Genomic DNA, 25,189 nt, shown 5'->3' with positions numbered 1-25,189 from the left:
GCCAGACATTTGTTCACAAAATGTGATTCTCCCTGCATTAGATGCGCATTCAGCCCGTAGCACAGAGCAAAAGGCGAGTGCTTGCCTCAAACCAGAGGGCCAACCTTTTAGGGGCGACGCACTTCAAAGGAGCCCTGAAGACAAAACACAAGTCTGGTTCATTCGAAAGATTGCCTCGTTAAAATCATCGTGACACCACTTTTAACACAAGCTTCGCTCAAATAAGCTACAGAATTAGGACAAAAGCGAATGGCCATGCGACCCACTAGCTCATTTCTCGCAACAGAACCTCGCAACAGATGTCATACCAGCCAGCTCTGCGATTGGCGGAGGCTGGCAAAAGCAAACGCAAATTAGGCAGAGCTTATCAGCTTACCGAACGAGCTCATTGCGCTTAAATGTAGCCCACATTCTTTTTATTTCAATGAGAATGGTGGGACAAACAGTGTAAGTTACGAAAGCACACGTATGCATAGTACTGATGCGTACTGGTGTTGGTACTGCGCGCACTATACTTGGTTTAGCTGCACAGCACTGCGGGCCTTTAGGATTGTCTCAGACGACATTGGCCGATTGTCGCAAGCATGATGTCTTAAGAGACCATAGGCCTTCTGCGCTGGAGTTTTGGCGACATGCAGCGCCCCTAGCGGCCGACGCCTCTGGGTAGTACAAAAGCAGACGACCCTCGCCGCCCTGCATGTGTTTTCAATTACAAGCCAGAGTGAAAGTTGGTTGTGGCGCTTTGTAGCGTGTTTAAATGACTGCATACTGTATGAAATAGCCCTTAATGTAGTTGCAGAGGCCAAACAAAATAATATCCACTAAAAGAAGCCGATTTGTCGGCTTTCTTTTGAGCGAGCTGTCGCGGTGGTCGCGGCGTGGGACGGTATCGCCAGGTCGGGTGGTTTAACTGTTTGACGACAGTTACAGTTTTTTCTTCTTGCGTGCGGTCGACAAAGGAAAGTTCACGAGTAGCATAAACACGGAGCGCTGCTCATCCTATATCCTGAGGTAACTGCAAAAGGTTGCTTCAGCGGGAGCATGCAAGCGAACGCAAGAATTGCGCAGAGGACTCAGCTGGCACTGCTGGCCTGGCACCGCCTTTGAAATTAGTGGAAATTTTGCTTCGTATTTTCGCAAACTAAATGATTCTGCGTAACGTTTTACGGCGCACGATTTACGAACGGCAGGGTACAGGTATACTAGCGAGTAGGTGGGGCAATAGCGCCAAATAAACAAATTAAGCGCTATTGAAGGACGCAAAACATGCACCAAATCACACGCCCGCTCCCTGCAGAGATGATGTACTTCTATAACATCACATAACACAGCCGCATACACGGCGCGGGGCCCCGAATATTTACATACGATCATCACTGAGTGTGTTGGTTTTCACAGGGGTCGTCGAATCTGAACGCCGACACGCCAGTTTTGACTTCAAATGGAGTTAGACAGCGAGACAAGAACAGAGAATTGGCGTCCTCCAGTTGAATTGCCCCCCCCCCCCCCCCATCTTCACACTTCGCCAGATTATTGTCAAATATTATTAGAAATTCGCTAAATTTTTTTCTCTTTGCATTCAAAGCCCCCCTCCCCCCCCCCCCCCCCTTTTTTTTGCCGTCCAGCCCTCCGCCGTGTCGGCTGCATGGAACTCGGCCGTTGCTGACCCTCATTCTAGGCTATTAAATGCGAACTGGGAATGTATGCTGCAAGAGCGTAATTAAGTAAAGTGAGAGCAAACAAGGAAGGCGAGCGGCCTCTCAGTTCGCCCGACCACCTTGTTTTACCGCCACTAATTTCGGAATCGCAAAACAGATTTCACGCTTCTGACGGTCGCAGCATTTTGTCACTGAGACACGCAACAAAACGGCAAGCTAACGCTGCACCATGTATTCGTAGCGGCGACGCAAACAAGCACTGTTTAATGAAAGTGCACGCATAGTGTGCAGGTACGCAAAAGAGCGGCGCACCGCAGCAGGCGAGCCTGCGGTCCGCCGGACTCGCTGGCTTTTTAAAGCGCGATCATCGCCGATTGCGTCACTCTTCTTTTTTGATCGGCTGTTTTTGAGAAGTATTTGTCACCTAGAGTATTAGTTTAAACTAGAAATTTCACTTAAAATTTCACTTCGTACGACCATCGATCGGTGAACCTGCGAGTAGCAGACGCCGTCACGGTCCCGGCACTTTCGTCGGCGCTGTAAACGTGTTTAGCGCTGCAAAGCTTTTTCCCCTAATGCCAAGTTTATCGCTTAAATAGATCCGACGCGTCGGGGATGAGCTGGTGACCACGTCGCAAAATAATCGGGAGCGTCGAGCTCATTTTGCTTCTGTCAACACGGGATCTTATGGGACCCGCGCAGCTTTGTACTACCCGGAAGTACTGCCCGGAAGCCGCTTGCGCAGCGCCCCCTGGGCTGCGCAGGAGGCCTATTTTTATTGAGCGAGCACTATGTTTCGCGAAACGTATGTTTTCTCCCAGAACAAAAACAAGCCAGCTTTAAATACGGTCAAAAACAAGCCAAAGGCAGAAAACGGCTTTCAACGGTATGGTGGCGCCATTTAGGTTCAGTAATGGTAAACAAGGCTTCGGAATCGGCTTCACAGCGGTCGGTTCTCGTTATGTCCTTGCGCACCACAAAACACACGATTTAGGGGGGAAATAAAAATTTTAGTCTAAATTGATTAATTTGTCAGTGAATAAAGGATCGTTTGTAACCGGAGAAGCGCTGGGGGCACTATAAAACATGAAATCTTTTGAATAAAAGAAACTTGTCTTCATGGCTCCTTTAAGGCGGAGGCTTGTCCGGCGTCCGTGCTCACAGCGCAGCACCGTGTAAACCGAAACATCTGTGAACAAAAGGTTCATAAAATGTTAACAAGAACAAAATCAAATGTTCACAAAAGAAGGTTAGAGAGAGAGAGGGAGAGAGAGTGCTCCTGGGGAGCCGTGCTGCGCATGCGCGAGGAGCATTGGATAGAATTGGATTGGATTGGATTTGTATTTGTATTGAACGGAAATGGATTGTATTCTTTTGGAGTGGATTGGATTAAATTGAATTGTGTTGGATTGGATTGGATTGGATTGGATTGGATTTGAAATTGTTTTAGCAGCAGTAAGCACCCTCACGGGTGATTTACGGTAAGAACGTTCCCCAGTGCTTCGCCCACTCGTCATGATTCACTTCATTGAGATGCGTGAATTTTACTTGCACTTACGAATACAAGCCTTCCTAGGAGTGCGAATGGAAGCGCTTTCCTTCACTTGACAGTAACGGTATCAACAAGAAACGCTCCTCGAACTCCGTTTGTCCAAAGCAGTACGACTCCTGTTGACAGGTGTTGGCAGGCCATTCGTATCTGCTGCAGCCTTCGCACGAATGACTGTGTGGCGCTACGTGTAAGGGATCAAGCCAGAAAAATAGCGGGTTTCATGTGATTCGTGATTATACATGTGCAGAACACGTGGCGTACTTCTGCTACGAAAATGCCGGCCTGGCAGAAGTGAATCACTGAAGCGCTTCGCTTAAATTTGTTCTACCAACGCAGCGGACTGCGTTCTGAAGAGGAGCAAGGCCATTTACGACCAGCTGTGCAAGACAAAGTGCCGAAATCCGTGCGAGTAAGTGAAAGCCATAAAATGGGACTCCTTTTTGGAATTAAAAAAAGGTCATTCTTGCCGAAACGCTGTTTTATTCGTGTTTTATTTAATTTAACTTGCGCTTTCCTTCGTACCCATTAGCGAATTTGTAGTACGCAAGCATGCTGCGCCAGGAATAGGCTTTTCGTTTATACGCGCCGTTATTTAAGCGTTTGTGCTCATAACTGTTGTGTAATGTGGAATTACTTACCGTTGTTTTTTACCGTGCAGGGAAACGACCTACGACATTACGCTGGGCTACCAAAGCCACGAAAGTGGAGCGCCATTCAACGGGTAACTTTCATGCACAAAGTGTCTGGTATAAAAAAACACGCCCATTCGGCCGCGCCAGCCTCGACCCGAAGTCGGCTGTTGCTTGAATGAAAGACTCGTTTTGTCCTCGCAGTTCTCAGAGGATGCGATCCTCAGAGCAGCAGAAATGCAGAGGAAGCGTGTGACGTCTTCTGTAAAGAATGCACCACCGCGGGTAACGTAGTACTGCGGTGAAGCATGTACCGCGCACAGTAAGGCTTCCGATACTCCCTACCATGCGCCCCTTCCCCGACTTTCTTTTAAATGACGAACTACCGAATGCAGGCCAGAGCTCACTTGGCTCTGCGCTCCCCCCCACCCCTCCACCCTCCACCCCCTTACCCCCCCCCCTTCCACCAAAAAGGAAATACACCACTGCAATGGCACTGCGATGACCAACAATTGCGCGATTGGATTGGATGGGGAAAACTTTTGGGGGGCCTGCGAATATAGTCCTATTGCTAGGTCTTCATTACTTGGCCGGAGTCGAACCCGCTGATGTAGCCAGTCTGGATAGGGGCACTGCACTGCCTGGCCAGCGCCACGATGACTCGCTGCACAGCCTGAGTTGAAGATTTTGATCTTCCGTCCGCGCCGCCTCCTCGAAGGCAGGCAGCATCCTGCTTGTTTTTTATTCGTCCGGGTATGCAAGGCAATCCCAGACGATGTACTCGAGTCTTGCTGGGGCTTTGCGACACGCCCGACAGGTGGCACCAGGATATGTCTGCGGGTACATCTTGTGCTTAATCTAAGGGCTCGTGGCCACCTTTGTTTGGAGTTGCGTATAGACGACCGCCTGCTACCTGCTTAACCCTTTGCAGGGAGGCGGGAGCGTGCGTCTGGCAAGTCGATAGGCCCGAGTAATGTCATCTGGTCTCGTGTCATCTGGTCTCGTAGTCATCTGGTCTCGTGTGCTGTGCCACAAATGCTCTCCGACACTTTGCTCGGCGCGGTAAGTGAGTACGCACGCACGAGCGTGTGCGGATCTATTGTGGTTCTCAGCACATTCCGACCCCGTCCCTGCATATGCCGGGAACCACTTGATTCTCGTCTTCCCCATGAGGCTTGGTTTTCTTCGCAGTATTTTCTCCGTTACGGGGGAAACCCTGCCTCTTGAGATGTTTTTGACAGCTTGCCTGGAATCACTCAGGACCGTTGTGCAGCTAGGATCTTTGATGACCAACGCGATCGCCACCTCCTCTGCTTGCTCGGGTCTGCCGCTTGCAACGCTGGCCGCTGCTCGGAGGTTGCCCACGGCGTCGACCACCGTCACCACGAAGCCCAGTTCATTGTGGTATTCTGCTACATCGACGTAGCGGGCTTCGGCGTCCCCGGCATGCAGCTCCGCCAGCACCTTGGGCCCTGCTCGCCGCCTGCCCTAGTCGTACTCAATGTGCATGTTGCGCGGGAGTGTATCCGCCTGTATTTTGTCCCTGGTGTCGTCTCGCAGCGGCGTCTTGGCGCCCTGCTGTTCGTGTTAGTTGTAGTCCAGCCTGTCTAAGATTCTTCTGCCCGTTTTGGTTACGACCAGCCTCTTTAGCTGGGCCACCCGTTGGGCCTCGATGACTTCCTTCATGGTATTGTGTACGCCCACGCTTAGCGCAGTCGCTCGGTACTCGTGGACTGGGGTAGTCCTAACGCCGTTTTATACGCCCTTCGGGTGAGCGATTCCAGCTTTTTCTTCTCATTGTTTTTCCACTTGTGAAGCGCCGCCACGTATATTATGGGGCTCATGACGAATGACTGCACGAGTCGTGTGAGGTTCTCCTCGCGCAGCCCCATCTTTCTATTGGAAACCCGTTTCATGAGCCTAATGGCGCCGGCCACCTTGCCGACGATCGTCGCCCTTGTGCCCCCACTGCTTCCCTTCTCGTTGAGAAGCATGCCCAGTACTCGGATGTCGGATACCCTGGGGATCGCCGACCCGTCCTGGGTGTAGATCCTAATCTCGTCTCGTTCACTTCTTCCTTGTCCGCGCTGACTGTCCTTGGTCTTGTAAGTAGTGGCTCAGACTTACTCGGTGAGCATCGCTCAGGCCAGTGCCCTCGAGGCGCCCCTCGAACGTCCTCACTGCTTTCTGCAAAACCTCTTCCACTCGGGCGTCGCTACCTCCCTCGACCCACAGGGTGATATCGTGGACGTATATTGTATCCTCGACGTTCTCCAGCTCGGCGAGCAGTGCGCGGCCCTGATCATCACCAGGTTTAATAGGAGTGGCGAGATCACTTATCCTTGCGGTGTGCCTCGGCTCCCGACCTCTTGTCTTTCGTCTCGACGTCTCCGCCGATGAGCACCGCCGTTCGCCTCGTCAGGAAGCTATTGATCTACTCGTGAGATCTTTTGCCCATGTCCAACCTCGAAGCTTGTTCGAGTATTGCCGAGTGGTTAACGTTATCGAAAGCAACTTGTAGGTCGAGCCCCAATACAGCCCTGTTGTCTGGAGTGTCCCTGTCGATGGTTAGGAGCCTCAATTGCAGCAAAGTGCACAGTTTCCGTCGGAACCCATTCATCGTTGCGGAGTAGAGGTCGTTTCGAGGTAATCTTGCCACGGTGCCATCAGGAGGTGCTCGAACACCTTGCCCACGCGGGACAATTGCGCGACGTTGCCCTGCATAATTGTCTATGAGGTTGTCCTGCGACCCCGTGCAAAATTGATAAATTGAGAACACTGTGGAATGTGGGATATGAAGCGCCGTCTTTTATAGCGCATTCGGCAAGTTTGAATGCTTGTGAGCATAAGTTAGTAATTTATTCATTCCGGCTAATCTACCTATCCTCAGATAACACGAATAGAGTTTCATAATTACAATTACTACACCTAACTTAAAAAAGCCCCTTCCTTGAAAGACAAATGATTAAAACACGAAGCTTTCTCCCACGCAACCTGAGTGAAATTAAAAGTGCAAAATCCAAACTCCTTTTGCCCAGTTCGGAATGGCGCAATCGCGTGAACGCCGGCTTCGTAACGTGAGGTACCGGGTTCGATTCCGACCACGGGAAGCGTTTTTTAGCAGCGAAGCTTTTTAGCAAATCGTAATTTTTTGTGTCCGTCGTTATGAATACCAAGAAATTCTCGAGCGCGCACGTGAGCGCGTGCCTCGCGGTGACCACTCGAAAAAATGCCTAGCGCTCATGTTCGTGCCTCGTGGTGACCCTCCAGCGTCCCCGGCGCACGTTTGCTAGCCAAGCATACCACCTTAGGGAGATAGGCAAAGATCGGTCACAAAAAAAGAAGAAAAACTCCAGCGTTCGCCGTAATCGTGGCAACGCTTGCTCGGAACGAGAGAGACGCGTCATAGTGTACGCGCCTACAAGGTGATGTCCAATCATTATCGCCTCCAAAAACAAAAATGAAAAGCTCACCCTTATAGATGCGATGACGGAGTAAAAATCGTTGCGGCAGCGAAGAAGAAGCAAATCGGCTGTGATCGTGTACTTAAACTTTCGTGATTGTCGTGAAGGTTGCGTACAGCTTCGATACCTTCAAGTCTAACGCGTTAGTGTGAGCTGCCTTCTTTTTTTTTTTTTTGAGGCGATTGATGTGGTTTTGTGAAAACCCATTGTGTAAGTTGGCTTTTCTGCAGTGCGTTTTGGGCGTAGCGATTTGGAATTTGGGCTTTGGCTTTGTAGTTTGAAGGCATTGAAATCTTCTCTCTTCGACCATTTTTCACTTCACCCACGATCATCATCATCGTCAGAGAAAGTTGCCTTTCCTGCAGTGCATTTTGGGGCAACGTCGCCATCAGTGAGTCACAGAAAGGTTTGGTTTAAAATCCGAATCTGTGGCGTAACCATTGGTATCATATTTGTGGCCGCTGCAATTATCATAACTCACCCGTGACTAAATACAACTGTATTTACCCGTGCGGTAAATGTAAACGACAAATAAAATATGGTCAAAGTGGCTGGATTCAGCTGTTTAAGATTACTTTGTTTTACTTGCTGTTTTACTTTCTTTGGTTGTTGTTTATTTTCGGTTGCGTATTGTTACTGCTTTTGTTGTACTCCTGCATTTTGTACGTTCTTTACATTGGTTGTGGTGGTGGTGGTGGTTGTGGTGGTGGTGGTGGTGGTGGTGGTGGTGGTGGTGGTGGTGGTGGTTCTGTGGGATCAGGTAAGGTTAGCCTGCCTGGATATGCCGGCGATTGCTCCGTCCGAGCTCATCCTAATTAGTCAATGTTAGGGTCCTTTCACCACAAGTCTGCCAGTTCCGTCTCCTGAAGGAAGCTTAGGAGAAGGCATGACACGTCTCTTCGCAGCATCCAATGTCCCCTTGGAAAGACGATGTGGTCCAGAGTGCTCTGTGGGGCTGCCAACTTTCGAGTCACTGAGAGCATTGCGGTCCATTCGGCATCGTGCTCTGGGCAACAGATCACATAGTGGTGTACATCCCCCATCACTGCACATGACGAACACAGAGGCGATTGCACGAGGCCCACCTGATGTAGCCATGCTGTGGTCTTCGCTGAGCCCGTTCGGATGCGGTGCAGCACAGTTGCCTCCGATCTCGTAAGTCCCTTTGTGACGCAAAGCTGATACAGGAATCTCCCACGGAATTTAAATGTTCGACTACTGTTCGCCTGAATTCGTTACAGTGATCGGCGGAAACTTTAACAGTCGGCGCAAATGACAGCGCATTCCGTGCCATCTGATCACCGGTCGCACTGCCCTTGACGCCAACACGGGATGGAATCCATGGAAACCGCGCATTAAAACCCTTGCTTCTGAGTTCTTGCACAAGCCGTAAGGAACGCTGACACACCCTTTTCATGGGGATTCCACGCTGCAAGTGCTGTAATACACTGCTTTCGAATCGGTCAAAATTAAAACTTCCCGCGGCTTGTATGGCAAGTTTCCTCAAACGAGATGGCAACGCACTCTTCTTTACACTCCTAGAATTCTCCTGTAAGCTGTTATCTATTATTTTTGTTTTAGTTATGACTTTCTGTTTCTATTTTTTTTACTGCACCCCACACACACACACGCACACAACAATGCCCGACGGGCGATGTATAAGTACTTATAACAAAAATAAATAAATACCACTGGTGGATCCCCAACTGTGGTGAATGAAAAACGTTGCTATGGCAAGAAAAAAAGTGGTGCAGCTTGCACTAGTGGCTCAAGGATGGAGAAACAGCAGAGCTTGGGGTCGACCTGGCTTCTCCCCACACTAACAGCGGATCCCAGGAGAGAGGCAGCAGGCGGGCCCCAGCAGTGCAAAGCCGTTTCGGACGGCACTCTAAAACAAAGACCGTTAAGTGTGTACAGAGCTTTATTCAGTAGAAGTCGTCGTCATCCCTTTCGTTGTCGTCTTCCGACAGCACAGCCGCGAAGGGCAAATCCTTTTGTAGCGCGTCCTCGCATCGGTAGACCTCCACTTCTTTGTCAGCTGGTCCGGTGGCCGCCTCAACGTGTGGATTGTGAAGGGATGGCTTGACACATTCGTCTTCGTCGTCTTCGGCGCAGCGGACTTGCAGCACGCTGGTCGCTACATGACGACGACGAAGGCGGGAGCTCCTCGTGTCTGAAGGACGTCGTGCGGTCGCCGCGAGGCACGCGCTCATGTGCGCTCTGGGTTTTCTGTCTATGCCGGATGGATTTGTGTCGGCCTAAACAACTCTGCTGTTAATTTTTTCTTGGTGCTGAGGGAGGCAAAACACCATTTAACGGTATTAATCGCCTAGAATTTTATCCAACTGCAGTTGAAATAATACTGAGATTTCTTATTCCTCTCAAATTTCTGAAAGAAAAGAAAAGAATTGGGCTAGCACTACACAAATGCTGAACTATATTGGTCCGCGTCTGCAGTAATCGTTAACGCCTTGTCTACGCTCCATCGAACCTATATACTTTTATTTTGCCTGCAGGTATTACTACCTGAACATGAAACTGACGATTCCATTTCGCTACGTTGCCATACTGAAGACCATCCCTATGCACACGGTACGTTCGTGTTCCTTTATCAATATAAATTCTACTATTTTAAACGTGAACGCACGCGGGAGGGAACCCTTTACCGCAACTGCAATAACCAGCCCCCTGTTCTTACAGGAGATGGGCACGTATACAGTGACCCAGCTATCATGCACCAAGGTTTTTAAAACCAGCAATGGCGTTGCTGGAACCAAACCTAGCGCATAGAGTTTCCGGTACAGTGGAGTATCGGCCAGTGATTTTTTTCTTGATGAGATTGAATTAATTATTTTAATTAATTGTTTAACTCGAGAAGTACTGCCATAATCGAAGTGTCAATGAAACTTTTAGGTACCCACGAGCGGAACGTAACTGCGGTATTTTCAGCGGCGAACTAATGGCGTACTCATTTTTTCAGACTGATAAAATCCCGCGAAATAAGAAAAATACCACGTGGCTGGTCTCCCGCGCACATTGTAAAGCACTGCCCTCGAACAGGCTACGTCTGAGTTAGCCACAATGACAAAGAAAATAGGGAAAGAAGAAATCGCGACCGATTTTGTGCGTTATCTCCCGCACGCACCCCTTCTAAACTTTCTGTGGCTGCCATAGAGTTTCATAATAATATATACTAGTGGGAAATCTGGCGCCACTGTCTAGGGGAGCCGCGCTTCTGAGAGCGTAACGTCATGTACCGGGCAGGCGCGTTCCACTTGTCCTTGGCATAACTCATGAATAGTCCGAAAAGTTGGCTCTGGCTGCAAAAAAGCAACAATATTACTGTAGAGGGTTCATCAAATTTGTTTTGTCAATATAAAATTGAACCTCCAAAAAGATTAATTTGTCAGTGATTATGTAGAAGCTTCATGCACGATGAACAAGGAAAAAATGTTACCCTGTTTTTGTTGATTTTGGCTTCGAGACAAAAAGACGCCATATTGCTAGCTAAGCCAAGTAGGCGAGGAACGTCGCTAGCAGCAATGGCACCGCCCACGGCGGCCCGCGACTGCCGCGACAGATTTCCCTCTAGTATATATTGCAGTGGAACCCCGCTGACACGTCCCCCAGATTTACGACGACCAGCTTCTTAAGACTGATCTCCGTTGTCCCGGCAAACTTCCAATAGTAACAATGCATTCAAAACCCTGATGATATGACGCACGGGCGCACGCGGTCCGCTTCATACGACGGACTTGGGCGCGGATAAACCAGTGCTTTTCCCGTATTTTACACCGCATCGCCGCCTCGTCCTGACCTTCTTTATTCTTAACCCCCATTCGACGCTGCTTGATGTGCAAAGGTCCGCAGGCGGGCCAGACCACTTCCTGAACAGACGCAAGCAAGCCGACGGGTATACTCGTGAGCGGGAGTTAACCTGCAACGGCCCCACGCGGCAGCAGTACGCCGACGCTCCAACAGCCAGAAGCCGTAGTTCAGGTGGCAGGTGGACGGTGAATTTGAAGCTCCCATTGAGCCGCCGACGAACGCGAAAATATACGACGCAACCCCACGGCGATGACCGAGTAGCCGCTTTCCCCGCCCGCTCGATCCAAGTTTCTTCCTTTAAGGACGCTCTTTCTCCCGATATCTCTGCTCTCTGCTTCCCAGTGTCCTTCAAAGTCGCATTGTCACTCCGTTCTTCTCCTTGCTTGAGTGTCTCAATTCACGCGCGTCCGCAGCAAGGGTGGAGCAAATTACAGGAGGCAATGGGTGGCGACACGTACCCGTTGGCTCCGCCATTTCGGGTCACTCACTGGCCGCCGCAGCAAGTCACTGTAGCAAGACCACGCTGTAATGTTCGCCACAACACGGTTTACCCGCGAAGGTTGAATTATAGCTTTCGCGTTGCTGGTTCTTGCAGGAAACAAAAACAGATAAGTGTTGAGCACTATGACCCAACATCGACGGCACGGGACCGTTCAAAGGGTGTCTCCATAATGTACGGCAATGCCGGTTTTGGTTCGTCTCCGCCTTGTACTATCGTTCGTTTCACTTGGCCTTGGCAGTTTCACACTCGCCTTTTCCCCTCTCAATTCGCTCGACAACGTCGGCCTTACCTCGCGTAGCGCGCGGCGCTTGGCTGGCGGGCTAGCTGGATGCCATGGAGGGGAGGGGGCACAAAGTATGCGGTTTCTTACTTGGGATTTCAGCTAAAAGTTCGCAAATCACGCAAGAACGCGTTAAATATGGTAGATTAAATAAGTTCTTAGCCCACCTGTCGCGTGAGACCGTCTACTAGGTCGCTATTTATCCGCACCCCGGTCGTACGACACCCTGATTATACGACACTTTCTCGCGGCCCCTTGAAATTCGTATTATCGGGGTTCCACTGTAGTATGAAACTCTATGGTGGCTGCTCCTTCCGTACATGCCCTTTTTAAGGTTATGCGGTGTCTTCTCGGAAGTGTTGTGGGCAAAGCAGTTGCTTTCAGTCAGCTTGAGGGTGCTGGTTTATGATGCGCGCGGAAGCGCCATCACGTGGTATTTTAACACGAAAGTGGTTTATTCCCGGCTACACAAATATTTCACCGACGGACGTTATATTCGTCACGGAAATGACGTTAGTACAACGGAGCAAGCGCCCTGTAAAGAATGCACCCCTGCACACACGGTGTTCTTGTGGGTAAGCAACCGTTAGCACTAAAGAGTACGTTATAATTAAGGCTGTTCGTTTTGTTGTTGTTTGTTCGTTTATTTAATAGCCTGAAGGCTTAGTAGACACCAAGCGGGTCCGATCTATATCCAGGAAACTAGGTTGGCCTCCCGGATATAGTCCAGTAGGGAACGGTAGGCAGGACCATGGAGCCACCGATGGTAATGCGTGTCTTGCTGCAAATTTAGGCCTGCTGCCATCAAACATTTTCTTCGAATGTCCTTGGTTCCAGTGCATGTCTATTGTAGGTGGTGAAGGTCTGCCGGAACCGTTTCCTCACAGCAGGTTGGACATTTCACATGTCCTCGGTACTCCCCTTTCCATCCACTCGTGCGGGCAGGAGTAAGAGCCACGCCCAGTCGGATCCTTCGTAGTACAACCTCCTCCATCCTGGTAAGATTGAGGGGGAGGAGAACCGAACACGGAGGTATGAGAGCACGCGTTCAGCGTCGAAGGTCCTCCTTTGCAGCTATTCTTGTGGCCCATGGGTCACTTGGGAGCTGGGCGGGGGATGATGGGGCCGGGCAGTTGTGTGACAGGAAGTCAGCCCGTTCATTTCCTGCAATACTGGTGTGACCAGGAACCCATGACACAACCACTTTGGATGGCATTTTGCTGTGGAGCTGGTGGATGCGTTGGCAGATGATGGGGGTCTGCGCAACCTGTTTCAAATAGTGTATCACTTGCGTAGAGTCGGTACGAAGATTGATGGTATTCAAGTCTTCATTGGAAGCGGCTGCACATAGTAGGGCGTCGTGGATATATCCTGCCATTCCAGCAGGATTGGGGTGCATGTGGCAGAGGCGTAGGGAATACTGCCTTCGATGCTGGGATGAGTGGGGCTGGTCCACGCAGTGACTCCATGCGTTCCTGTGCATGAAGCGTCGGTGTAGAAGAGGCATTGATCGTCTGGTCCCGGGTTATTTGGGAGGGGAGAGAGCTGCGCTTTACCCTCCTTGGTCCGCCTTCTCTGCAGATGGCTTGTTTTGTTGGAGGTTATAATCGTATAACCCTACGGTGGAAGCTCATCCTGACTTTCCGGAGGTGCCAAGTTGCCCGGGTTGAAGTGGTCGTACAGTGCATGGCCGTTCTGCAGACATGCATACTTTGACAGTCGCACAGCTCGGCGTTGATTTATGAGCTCGTCAATTGTGTTGAGCTCAGCTTGTTCCTGAAGGACCGGTATCGGGGTGATGCGAGGGCGACCGGTGATGGCTCGCAAGGCTTCTCTATTAATAGCTTCTAGTTTAGCATGTTGGGATACGGTTAGACGCTGAAACTGGGCTTCATAAACCAATCGTGGTTGGAGCACAGCGCACGCCAGCCTACGAGCGACCTCAGTTCTTGCACCACCCGCTTTTGGCGCAATGCGGCGGGTCAGGCGAATGGTATTCGCCGACGTTTGCCTCACTGCTTTCAGCCATGCTGTAGCGGTACCAGCCTGGTGAATATGCAGGCCGAGTATACGGAGCTCTGTTGCTTCAGCAAGCTGATGAGCGCCTTTGCGTATAGATGGAGGGTGGACGGCGAGCTTCTTGCGGCCAGCTTTGTTAGCGACTGTCATGTACTTCGTCTTCTCGACGGATACAGTTAGACCAACCTTCGCTGAAAATGCCTGGATAACTTCAAGAGCCTTCTGCAGCGCTGTATACTGCATCTGTGCGTTTTTGTGCGTAGACCATACTGTGACATCATCCGCGTAGATCAGGTTTTATATTTCAACACGAAGTGTTTTATGCCGGTATACACCAAGATTTCGCTGACGCCATATCCGTGGCAAAAATGACGTCAGTACACCTTTGCTGAAGCGACCTGCCAGCAGGACGTCGCTCGCCAAGCACACCCACAAGACAGTCGCCGACCCGGAAATCATGCTCAGCTGCAGGTATCGGTGCACATTTCACTTTCGTGTTTTACCGATTCCTATGACAGAGAAATCAACCAGGATTTCTTTTTTTTTATTTCGCCGGGTTTCTTTAGCAGACAGAATAAATGATTACGCAATTAATTCGTTGCTGAAAGTACCGCAGTTCGATTCCGCTCGTGGGTGCCTACAAGTGTCTCATTGACACTTCAATGATTAGGTCAGTACTTGTTGAGTTAAATAGTTATAATTAAATCTCATTAATGAAAAAAATTACCGACAGATGCTACACTGCACTGCAAAAATTACGCGCTAGGTTTTGTTCGAGCAACACCATTGCTCTTTATAAAAATCGTGGTGCATAATAACTGGGTCACCCTGTATATACGTATGAGGCTAGGCTCCACCTGTTTATCGCAATAGATGTCCTATGATAAAAAAGCTACATATAGAACGGGTCGGAAAATTACATTTCAGCTTAGACATCATTTTGCGAATAAATTGGAATTCATGTTGGGTTATCTTGAATTGTATCATTTCCACTCATAGTTCTGTCTGTTCAATAACAGGGCACCGACTTGAAAGTTCGCGGTGGAGAAGGAAAAAGTGTGTGGTAACCTGACTTCATCTGTCAGCACTCTGATTAAAATCTAAGCAATGATGGGATATCACGTGATCAAAAACAAGCCTGCCAGCGTCATAAAGCTACACAGAGTCCGTCAACAATCGCTGCCGGCGCTTGTAAACGGTTGGGGGTGGGAGGCGTTTCTGTCTCTGATTTGGCGAAGTGACGAGTGCGGCGATGACCAGTCGGCGTGCGTGGCCTCGTGCGCAGTCGACCACTGTGCTGGCCGTGATGGGCGGCTACCTGGGCTTCTGGCTGGGCCTCTCCATGTACAGCGGCGTGACCAACATCCTGCTCCACGTACAGAGAGTCATCGCGAGACGCATGAAAGGCCGTCTCAACAGGGCCAGGTAAGGACGGCCTCCCGGGGCGCCAGATTATTAAAAAGTTAGTTACAAAGATTGTTAAGCAGCTTTGACTCAGACGTGAAACCTTTTCAGAACCCTTTCCGGTTTATCTCTCTCTATCTTTCTCTCTCTCCTCTCTCTATCTCTATCTCTATCCCAGTCCAAAATGACAAGAAACATTTCTGTAGTTTGTCGTATTTTCGCGTGTCGTATGTACTGTCGTCTTTCGCATTCTTGTCGTGTCGTGATTCTGATGTTCTGTCGTGTGTCGTATTCCTGTCCTGATTTTGATGTTCCGTCGTGCCGAATCCCTGTCTTGTCGTGATCCTGATGTTCCGTCAGTAGTTGCACATGGTTTGAATGTCACTGCCCATTGTGAAGAGTAGCGTAAATGGCCGTTCTGTAGTGACTGCAGGAATGTTTGTCGTTGAGAAATATTACTTTGTCGCTAAGACAGAAATGTGTCGCAACAACATACGGCTTTGTCGTAACAGCAGGACTTCTGTTGTCACAACAATGCTTTTTGTCGTACGACAGGAATTGTTATTAGGTTTTTGCGGCATTCCTGTTGCGATTTTAGACTGGGACCTACCTACCTATCTCTCTCTCTCTCTCTCTCTCTCTCTCTCTAGGCTTGTTGTTTCCCATGTTATGTACCAACGCAGACGCTATGAAGGCTTCCTTGCACAGTCAGAATTTTTGGGCAATTTGCGTAATAAATTGTTTGTAATGACTAGATCCACACTCAGCCAGTTCGCCTAACTCCTGCTTGTCGTCAAAGTTACCACTCGAACTCCTGCCTATAGCAAATGACTTTTATCTCTGGTGTACCTGAATTGTCAGGTCAGACTGACTCCGGAGAAAGGCGTCGGATTGCTTGACAGAAATGCTTGACAGAAACAGTGTTCGTAACGATAATAAGCCAAATTTCACAAAATCATGACACACTGACTGTAAATCAAAGATAACTTTCTATATAACACCATTTCTAAAACCTCGTCGGTGTTGATTGGAATAGACAGTTCGCTGGCACGTGCACGCCTCCCACCTTCTTTCCCCGACGTCACCTTGTAGGATTGAACAAGAGCTCAGTGCCAACAACGTATGAATAAAAATCACGTCTCAGCGTCAGATGCAAAAAAGAAAAAACTGTTGCTGATTCCTGTCATAGAAATCGGTAAAACACGAAAGTGACATGTGCAGCGAAATCTGCATCTGAGCATGATTTGCGGGTCGGCGGCTGTTTGTGTATGTGCTTGGTGAGCGACGTAGTGCTGGCGGGTCCCTTCGGCAAAGGTGTACTGGCGTCATTTCTGTGATGGATATAACATCAGTGAAATCTTGGTGTATCCCGGCATAAAACACTTTCGTGTTAAATATAAAACCCGAAAGCAAACAACCCTAAGTATAACGTACTCTTTAGTACTAAAGGTTGCTTCCCCGCAAGAGAACCGTTTGTGCAGGGGTGCACCCTTTACAGGCCGCTTGCTTCGTTGAACTGGCGTCACTTCCGTGACGGATATGACGTCACAGAAATCTTTGTGTATCCGGGAATAAAACAATTTCGTGTTTAAAAAGACGAAAACAAACACTGTCGCAGCCTGTGCTGCGTGTTCCGGGCGGTGCGGCTGGCGTGCGTGGCAGCGTGTGCGGCCTTCTGCTTGAGGCAGGCGCGCACCGACATCCTGCAGTACCAGTCGTACCCGACCGCCGTCATGTACGGCCAGGATCGCATGGAGGGCATCCAGTTCCCCGCCGTCACCCTCTGCATGGAGAAAGGGTATTCGTTTATACTGTGCCCTCGCCCTTCCTCTCTTCGCCTCTGGCGGCTGCAATTTGCAAGTACTGCATACTAGATTTAGGGATCACGGGGGGGAGTTCGCAATTCCCCCAGTATGTGTGCATTCCGTCGCGCAATTCTGGTTGTTTAATGTTGCGATTCAACGACGAAAGCTGTCTGTAACTTCTGATGTGCCGAACTTCCGCGGCATAACAAAGTTATATTAACGAAAGGCGCTAAAGCCTTCATGTTTCCGTGTAAAACCGGTTATATCTCCCTTGAAAAACTCATACCAGCAACGCATTTGGGTAAAGTAGTAAAGCCGACTGTAAATGGGATCGTTGTATTAAGCATTTGGTTTTCATGATGTAAAAACAGCGCGGTAGGACGACATACACGAGGAAAGAAACCAGACAGGACGAGCGCTGTCCTGTCTGGTTTTTTTCCTCGTGTATTTCGTCGTACTGCGCTGTTTTTACATTAGTCGAGGTACCAACTCACCCAACTTTCCATCTGCTGCAGTGTTTGGTTTTATTGCGTTGTATTTCATGCCGATGCATTAGGGGCTTTATGGAAGTACTTCGTAAAAAGCGTTAGGTCCTTTTTGCCTGGTTATCGTACCACTTATATTGCCTCTAAAGCCAGCTTTTAACGTGTATAACGAGCCATCAGGGTACGTGGGGTCTTACGCAGGTATTTAAAAAAAACTTCTAGGGCATTCCTACTTTGATGTCCGACTGCTTACATTCCCCCAGAAAAAACATCTTCCCCGCAAGGCACTTGTCTACAATAGTGAAGCCGGCTTTGAAAGGTCTATGTGCAAAGCGGGGCGACACAAGCCTTTATCCGGCAATTCCCGTTTCTTGGTTACAATTCCTCCCACACTGCTTGGCAGGGCAAGTTTTGTTCTTTAATAAAAGGTTAGTGCGAGCAGCTCAGCGGACTGGGATGTTATGAGATTTCGGAGACTCAAGGCGAAGTACTGAGAGGCACAGGTCGGAGAATACAACACGGCTTTTTGTAATCATTAATGGAAGAACATTTATGCGAGACGATGAAAGGAACAACAAAGATGGATAAGTAGACGGTAAAATGTTCGGTTCGCGGAAATGATGCTGTTAACAGAAGACTTCAAATTAAATGCGATTGAAAGCCGGTTCAGGCTTGCAGATTTGAAGCATGGCTCCGGTCCCAGACGCAGGGATGAGAACGTAGTTGAAGGCGTGATGGAGGCATCGTCGTCACGACAGGGCCACGTTTCGGGCCGGTAGCGGATGCGGAGAGCGCTGGCACGATGGTCATACCTCGGGCCATTGTACAGGATGGGGACGAGGCTGTCCAGTCGACATCCGCAGGACACCGTGGTTCAGGCCGTCCGGTCGACAGGCCACAGAACCAGTAGACTTCTCCACGCAACCGGGAGGCGTGATTCCAAACGCTTCGCTGCACAGAGCACCCACGTGACATGTGTGATGTCACTGCGTGCAAATTCTTTAGAGCGCCTGCTTAAAGGAGCCCACCATTCGAGCTCTGTGGCCTTGATGTCTTGGGCTCGAGCCCCAGCAGGTTTAACTCTTAGTTTCATTGCCTAACATTTTTTCTAAATTCAATTTTTTTTCTAACCTCCAATCTGCGGGTTGTTTTTGTTAATAATAGTGATTTGGTATGTTTTAGGTCGCTTAGGTTCGGGGCGCAGCCAATGACGACGTTTAATTACCGTTCTGTATCGCGCAAACAGACATGTCACGTGGGTGCTTTGGGCAGCGAAGCGTTTATAAATAGGATACGCAACCGGGAGTGCGCTAGGCTGGTTGGTTGGTTCGTACCAAAAATAAACGGCGCGTACCCACTCTGGGGGATTGGCAAAGTCAGATTTGGTAAAAAGGTTAAGAATTCAAACTAAAGGTAACATAGAACTGTGGAGAATGTGAAGGACGTGATGTTAACAATTTTGAGAACCCAAGAAAAACGAAATAACTATAACATACTGAAGCAAAAACCGACACTACACGTACCAGAAAAATAAAGTACGAGAAGTGTGTTTCAACAGGGTAGACGACCTGATTCTGAAATAAAAGCGTTAAGGGCGCGACAAGAATCCCCGTGGCAGAAATCTAAACCCGATGCCTCAAATGACAGTAAATTCGAAACAGACAAGGAAAGACCCAGGCGCCGGAGGGGAACCTCCAGGAATCGACTTCTGAGAGAAGAGAACCGCCGGCAAGATAGCAGGAAATGTTCTTTTATTTTTTGCAGGGTACTGCCAGATTTACTTAAGAATCCCTAGGCAGGAGCGGGCAAACATAATCGATACAAAAAAGGAGGGGAACAGGAGTAGTTTTATACAACTGTGCGAAATAACGCGCATAGAACAAACAAAGGAACACGTTTTGTTCGCGTGGCAAAATAAAACAGCAATACAGAACGCAAGAACGGGGAGCTTCAAAGGGGACAACCTTGTCGCTCGGTATAGCATCAAATGAACATGCAGATCACACAGGGAAGCAAGCAAGTGGAAAACGCAAATGCAAATCATTTAGAATGAATCACTGAACAAGAAAACATTTAAGCAGGCGCAGCCAGACACTACACAGATACATGGGGAATTTCGGACTGCGTGTGGTTGTTGATTGCGGACATAAATGATTGTACATTATCGCGCTCTACAATTTCCGCAGGCAGTCTATTCCACTCAATTGTCTCCTCCTCTTGACAAAAATCGCATATGGCTGAAGGCGCTACGCGTACGCGGTAAAGGTAGGCCACCCTATTCCGACTGGCTTCCTCTTCTTCTCTTTTCTCAGCATCCTCATGATGACGCTCAACCAGAACTGTCCTCTTCGTTGCATTGCACACCGCATCCTCTGGGGATTGAATGTACACTTTAGGTTTAGCCCTCCATCACACGACACAGACTAACCTTTTCTCCCGTACTTTTTCATACCAATCAATACGTAGTATCTCTTTTCGCACGTACGAAACTGAGAAGACGGTAGTTTAGGTGTAATTGTAAAATATTGGGACGCCTGGTGAACAAACTGCGAGTAGAAAGCCAGGAAGTCTACCCTTAGCTCTTTACACTGAAACAACTGCTTGCGAAGGAAGAACAGGCAAGGGCCACAGTCGTTGTCAGCTGATTTCGTTCATTTCAACTATGTGTATTGCCTTGGATATCAACATGTATTCAGCGCTCATGACATTATTTCTTTCAGATACAATATGACACGGCTTTGCAACGAACACCCTTTCATGGACTGTACCGACAATGACTCGGTAAAACGCCAAACTTTTCTCCACGCGTCCGCGCGCATTTATGCATGCGCCTGTAGTATAATACATTTTGCAAACATCTGCGGTATATTTTCAGAATATATCACGTTTACGGTGATTGCGCAATGTAGTTTTTTCCCCAACATCCCACCGTTTATTTTCGTCGAAAAGTTCTTTAAAATTTGTTCCAGTGACCTATGAGCATGCCGAACACCGCGCGGACAAGTGTACTCATTTGAACAAAAAAAAGCGAAGAAAATGCAGGCGCAAAAGAAAAGCACATGCATACGGGGCAGCTGTGTGCGTCCACTTTTACGTCCACGCTTTTTGGGTTATTCGCAGCGAACTGGCACAACTCTCGATTCTTGTGGAACAAGGGGGTTGTTTACAGGAAAAGAAGATGATTAATCAGTGGCTATTGTGAGAGGGAAGAAGTTTGGCTGACTGACAGGAGGGTGGGGGAGAGAAATGCAAACGGAAATGCCGCCTGCGTACTCCGCAGCAAAGGAGAAGAAGGAGTCGTAGGGGCCACCACGATAGCCATTGGAGCTTCCCGCCATGATTGTATCTGGGGTCACTAGATAAGATAGAGTACCGTCACTGAGACACGCAAGTGAGCAACGGCGGCCATTTTGTTCTTTATCAGTGTTTCCAAATTGCCGCTTCTGCGTCCTCAGCGCTAACTTTGACGAGGTCATTTGTAAACAACACTGCCGAAGACGCAGCAACACGGCATCTTCAGACCCATTCCGCAGGTGAAATGCTGCGAAACGCGTTATCTTTGATTCGCGTTCGGAACGACGTCAGTCGCTCGCAGCCGCAGAGCAGGGAGGACAAGTTGAGACTACCACAGTTGACCGAGAGAAAACGCATAAACAACAAAATGGCGGTGCCCATGAACCGCCACAGTGTAAACAAGTGTCACGTGATGCTAACTGACCAATGATCACGGCGGCGGGCCGGAACAATAGGACAAAAGAGTGCCGATACTGTGTAACCTTATCTAGTGTCTAGTGACACTAGTTTTATTCTCTAGCGGTAGCTGTTGGTGCCGACGAAGCAGAGGAAGGCTCTGCGTCGAAGGTCCCATCTGCGGCCAGGCCTAATGACTTGCACCACTCGCGACCTACCTCGAAATTACAGAGTGTTACAGACTCAGTCTCAGAACACTTCCGTTGCCCCACCCACAACTAATTAAGACCCAACAAACCATGCTCAGACGTATCCCCACCCAACGCTGATGCACATGATGTACCGAAACAAGCGCGAAGCCGAACGTAAATCATGTGTGAAGTCAGGAACACTCAGGCACAGTATCCTTGAATGTGACCAGAACCCTGGCTGATCTGCTCATTCCCTGAGCAATGGGAGACGCTGCTATCCAGCTCCCGCCTCTGCGATCGCTCGTGCTGGTTGACAGAGCGGTAGAGGGATATGTACACTTCCTCCCAACACCCCCCTCCCCCCACCCCAAATGATTTCGACACCCCCCAAAAAATATGGTTGATCCCTCCTTCGTAGGAATCGGTAAAACACGAAAGTGAAATGTGCCTTCACAGGAGCAGCTTAATGTTTATTGTGCGCCGATGTGAACTTGCACATCGTTATTTACATTTCGACGGTATGGCACCGTTATACGCATCAACGTTAGACAATGGATTGCACGCGCCGGAACATTGCGTAAATCCGACTGAAACCACAGGCGCTCGCATACCGGCCCTGCGAACGAAGCCAAACGGGTTGTCAGCGAATCGTTTTGTGAACACGCGGGCCGCTGCAGCGGAAAGAGCAGCGGACCGCGTCACGAGCGCGAGAATCGCAAGTAGGCGTCCATCTTACTCCGTGGTCGTTGACTAACAGGCTTCCCGCAGGTTACGCTGCGCGTCGCCCGTGCACGTACCACTCCTTACGGCCTTCGCATTACCGGCGCCGCGCATACATTTTTTTCTGACGGCGTAGTGCGGCGGCTGACCGCACGAGGGCAGCAGCACCTCACTGTTAGCTCCGCCGGCTCCGCGTCGCCGCGTCTCCGGCGTCGCTGTCTCCTCGATTGCCACGTGCAGATCGGCTCATCTCGAACGCGGTGTTCTCTGCAGCTGTTTGTTCGCGGACAGACGCTTGTGGTTGTCGGTGTACAAAACGTGACTTTCCTGTGCGCGCACCATTGCGCAGACTTGTTCGTCGACGATATGAGTGTTGACTTTTTTTGACTGCGTTCGATGACCTCGGGTAAACCAGGCCTCAGACACGCTCAGGTATGCTCACCGCAATAGTGTAACCATGGTTTATTGTTGCGTGCCACTGTGCAAGTCACAGCAAGGGAAGACACCGGGTGTGTCGTACCACCAATTTCCTAGCGATGAGGAACTGTGTTCGAAGTGGAGGAAAAATGTTTCACGTGAAAACCTCGTCATCAATGACAAGTCCGGATCGACTGTAGTGTGCAGCAAACACTTCACGGAAAGTGACTATGTTCCCGGATGTCGTATCCGGAAATTGCGTCCAGGAGCCGTGCCCACGGTCTTTGACCAGTATCCTTCGTATATGGTCCCGGCTACGAAAAGGCCGCGTAAAGAACCTGCAGCTCGTGGCCCCTCGGCCACCTCGGCTCCTCGCCAGCCGACGAAACGGAAAGCGGAGTCACCGCCGTCTACCTATGGGGAGTGTGCTCCGCTAGAGGAGCGTACTGATGAAAGGTGTAGCACTTCCACACAAACCAGCAATAACGATGCTAAGCTGGCAAGTCGTTACCTGACGATTGTAAAAAGGCTTCGATCACAGGTTGCCTATCAGCGCTCAAAATGCGGAAGTCTCGCCCAACAACTTGCCAGAGAGCAAGAAAAGGTGAAACTCTTTCACGAAGACAAACACTGCACTGCAGTCAAAAAGATTGTCACTGATGCGCAGAATGGTGACAAGAAAGCTGTTTTTCTCCGCCACCAGATTGAGGTCTATGGCATGGAGCGACCCAGTTATTCAGAGGATGTTATAAGAGAGTGCGTGATTTGGCGCTTTATTTCGCCAAAAGGCTACGATCACGCACGAACATCGGACCTTTTGACAGTTCCAGCGAAGTGTACGCTTCAAAGGTATGTGGGTCCCAGCCCAACATCTTCAGGCATGAGCAATGCCATGAGAGAAAGGCTGCTTCTTGAGGCCTCCATGCTGAGCAGCAAGCAGCACATGGCATCTTTGATTGTGGACGAAGCTTCCATTAAGCCAAAGTGTGTCTACGACAGGAAGGCCGACACTGTTTATGGTTTCAAGGACAAGCCTGCTAACAGTGCAGCACGTACCTCAGGTGAGGCGCTTGCAAACAGAGTATTGTGCTTCGTTCTCCACGGTGTCACCAATTCCTACAAGATTCCTTGTGCCTACTACTTCACGAAGCAGCTAAGCGGTAGGGACTTGTTTGCATGGACCAAAGAGGTAATCGCTGCAGTGGAATCATGTGGATTCCTGATTGTCAGAATCGTGACGGACAACTACTCTGCAAACGTAACTATGTTTACGCACATGGGTAATGGGAATTTGTCAACTGTTGTCACTCACCCACACGATCCAAATAGGGTCATGTTTCTGAGTTTTGACCCTTGTCATGTGCTCAAGAACGTGCGCAGCCAATTCCTGGAACGTGAGCTTCATGACAGCATTGGGGTCATCTCTGGAACGTTTGTCCAAAACCTGTACGACTTTCAGAAGGACAAAACTGTAAAACTGGCACGAAACTTGACCAGGAAACATGTTTATCCATCAAACTTGGAGAAGATGAACGTGCTTCGGGCAGTTCAAGTATTTTCTCCGCAGGTAACTGCAGCCTTGTGTCACCTCAAAGAGAACCGTGGTGGGGACCCCAGTCTCTACAGTTACAGAGGAGCCAGCCAAACCATTTTCTTCATGAACATGATGAAACAGTGGTTCGACATTCATGACACAATGTACAAAGGGAGTGACCTCAAGAGGCCAATATCTAACGAGGATGACCCTAGACTCCTGTGGCTTGAGAAGGAGTTCACCGACTACATAAACGAGGTACAAGATGCCTCGCTTGCATCAGGAAAAGGTGCATTCACAGAGCAAACGTTTCATGCTTTGTTGTTTACGTCGAGGGCCACAGTGGACGCAACACGATTCCTTTTAAGAAGGGGTGTCAAGTACGTCTCTACCAAGAACTTCAACAGTGACCCTGTGGAGGCACTCTTTGGCCGGCTAAGGTCCATGTGTGGGGGCAACGACGTGCTAGATGCACGTTCAGTGACGGTAGCCCTTGACAACATTGTGAAGGGCAAAGCCCTCTGTTCGAAGCAAGTGGAAGTGGAGGACGCCGATGCTGAGGAGCTAGCGCTGAGTGTGCCACAAGAAGTGATTGCAGACCTTGAGAACCTGAAGGGACAGCTGTGTGATCCATCGCCGTCTGTCACGTACTCTGGTCTGGTGTACGTTGGTGGATACATTGTGAAACTCGTCAGTGAGTTTGAGTGTGATGCTTGTGTTACGATGCTGACGACTACGAACAAAGCTGATCCTTTGTATGTTCTGTTGCACAGCCAGGACAAAAGTGCACTCCACTACCCAAACCGAATGTTTTTGACACTGTTGGACAACATTGTTACTTTCTTTGAAAAAGCTGCTAGCAAACTGCCACGTACAAAAGTGCATGAAGTGCTGCAACTTCTGGTTACCCCACACCTCGAACAATCACCCATCCTCCTCTGCCCAGAGGGTGTAGACAGCAGCCACGCAAGGCGCACAGCTCGTTTAATTGCGGACAAATTCATCAGACTT

At 49.4% G+C, this 25,189-nt stretch overlaps 1 protein-coding gene across 1 annotated transcript in view; it reads left to right on the top strand.

Annotated features, from left to right (window-relative positions):
* LOC144180632 (uncharacterized) overlaps nucleotides 1-25,189 on the top strand; it is an 81,816-nt gene that overhangs the window by 30,140 nt on the left and 26,487 nt on the right. The window contains exons 8-13 of the mRNA XM_077708944.1: nucleotides 3,547-3,619; nucleotides 3,869-3,931; nucleotides 9,820-9,895; nucleotides 15,218-15,357; nucleotides 16,955-17,134; nucleotides 20,347-20,407. Coding sequence (XP_077565070.1) covers nucleotides 3,547-3,619; nucleotides 3,869-3,931; nucleotides 9,820-9,895; nucleotides 15,218-15,357; nucleotides 16,955-17,134; nucleotides 20,347-20,407 — 593 coding nt within the window. The remainder of the gene's footprint in view (nucleotides 1-3,546; nucleotides 3,620-3,868; nucleotides 3,932-9,819; nucleotides 9,896-15,217; nucleotides 15,358-16,954; nucleotides 17,135-20,346; nucleotides 20,408-25,189) is intronic.

This window comes from Haemaphysalis longicornis, unplaced genomic scaffold (genome assembly GCF_048455015.1).
Source record: "Haemaphysalis longicornis isolate Haplotype H1 unplaced genomic scaffold, Haemaphysalis longicornis Haplotype H1 scaffold_4, whole genome shotgun sequence".
Classification (NCBI taxonomy): Eukaryota; Metazoa; Arthropoda; class Arachnida; order Ixodida; family Ixodidae; genus Haemaphysalis; species Haemaphysalis longicornis.
Note: the sequence above shows the minus strand (reverse complement) of the source record. Positions and strands in the feature narration are given on the sequence as shown.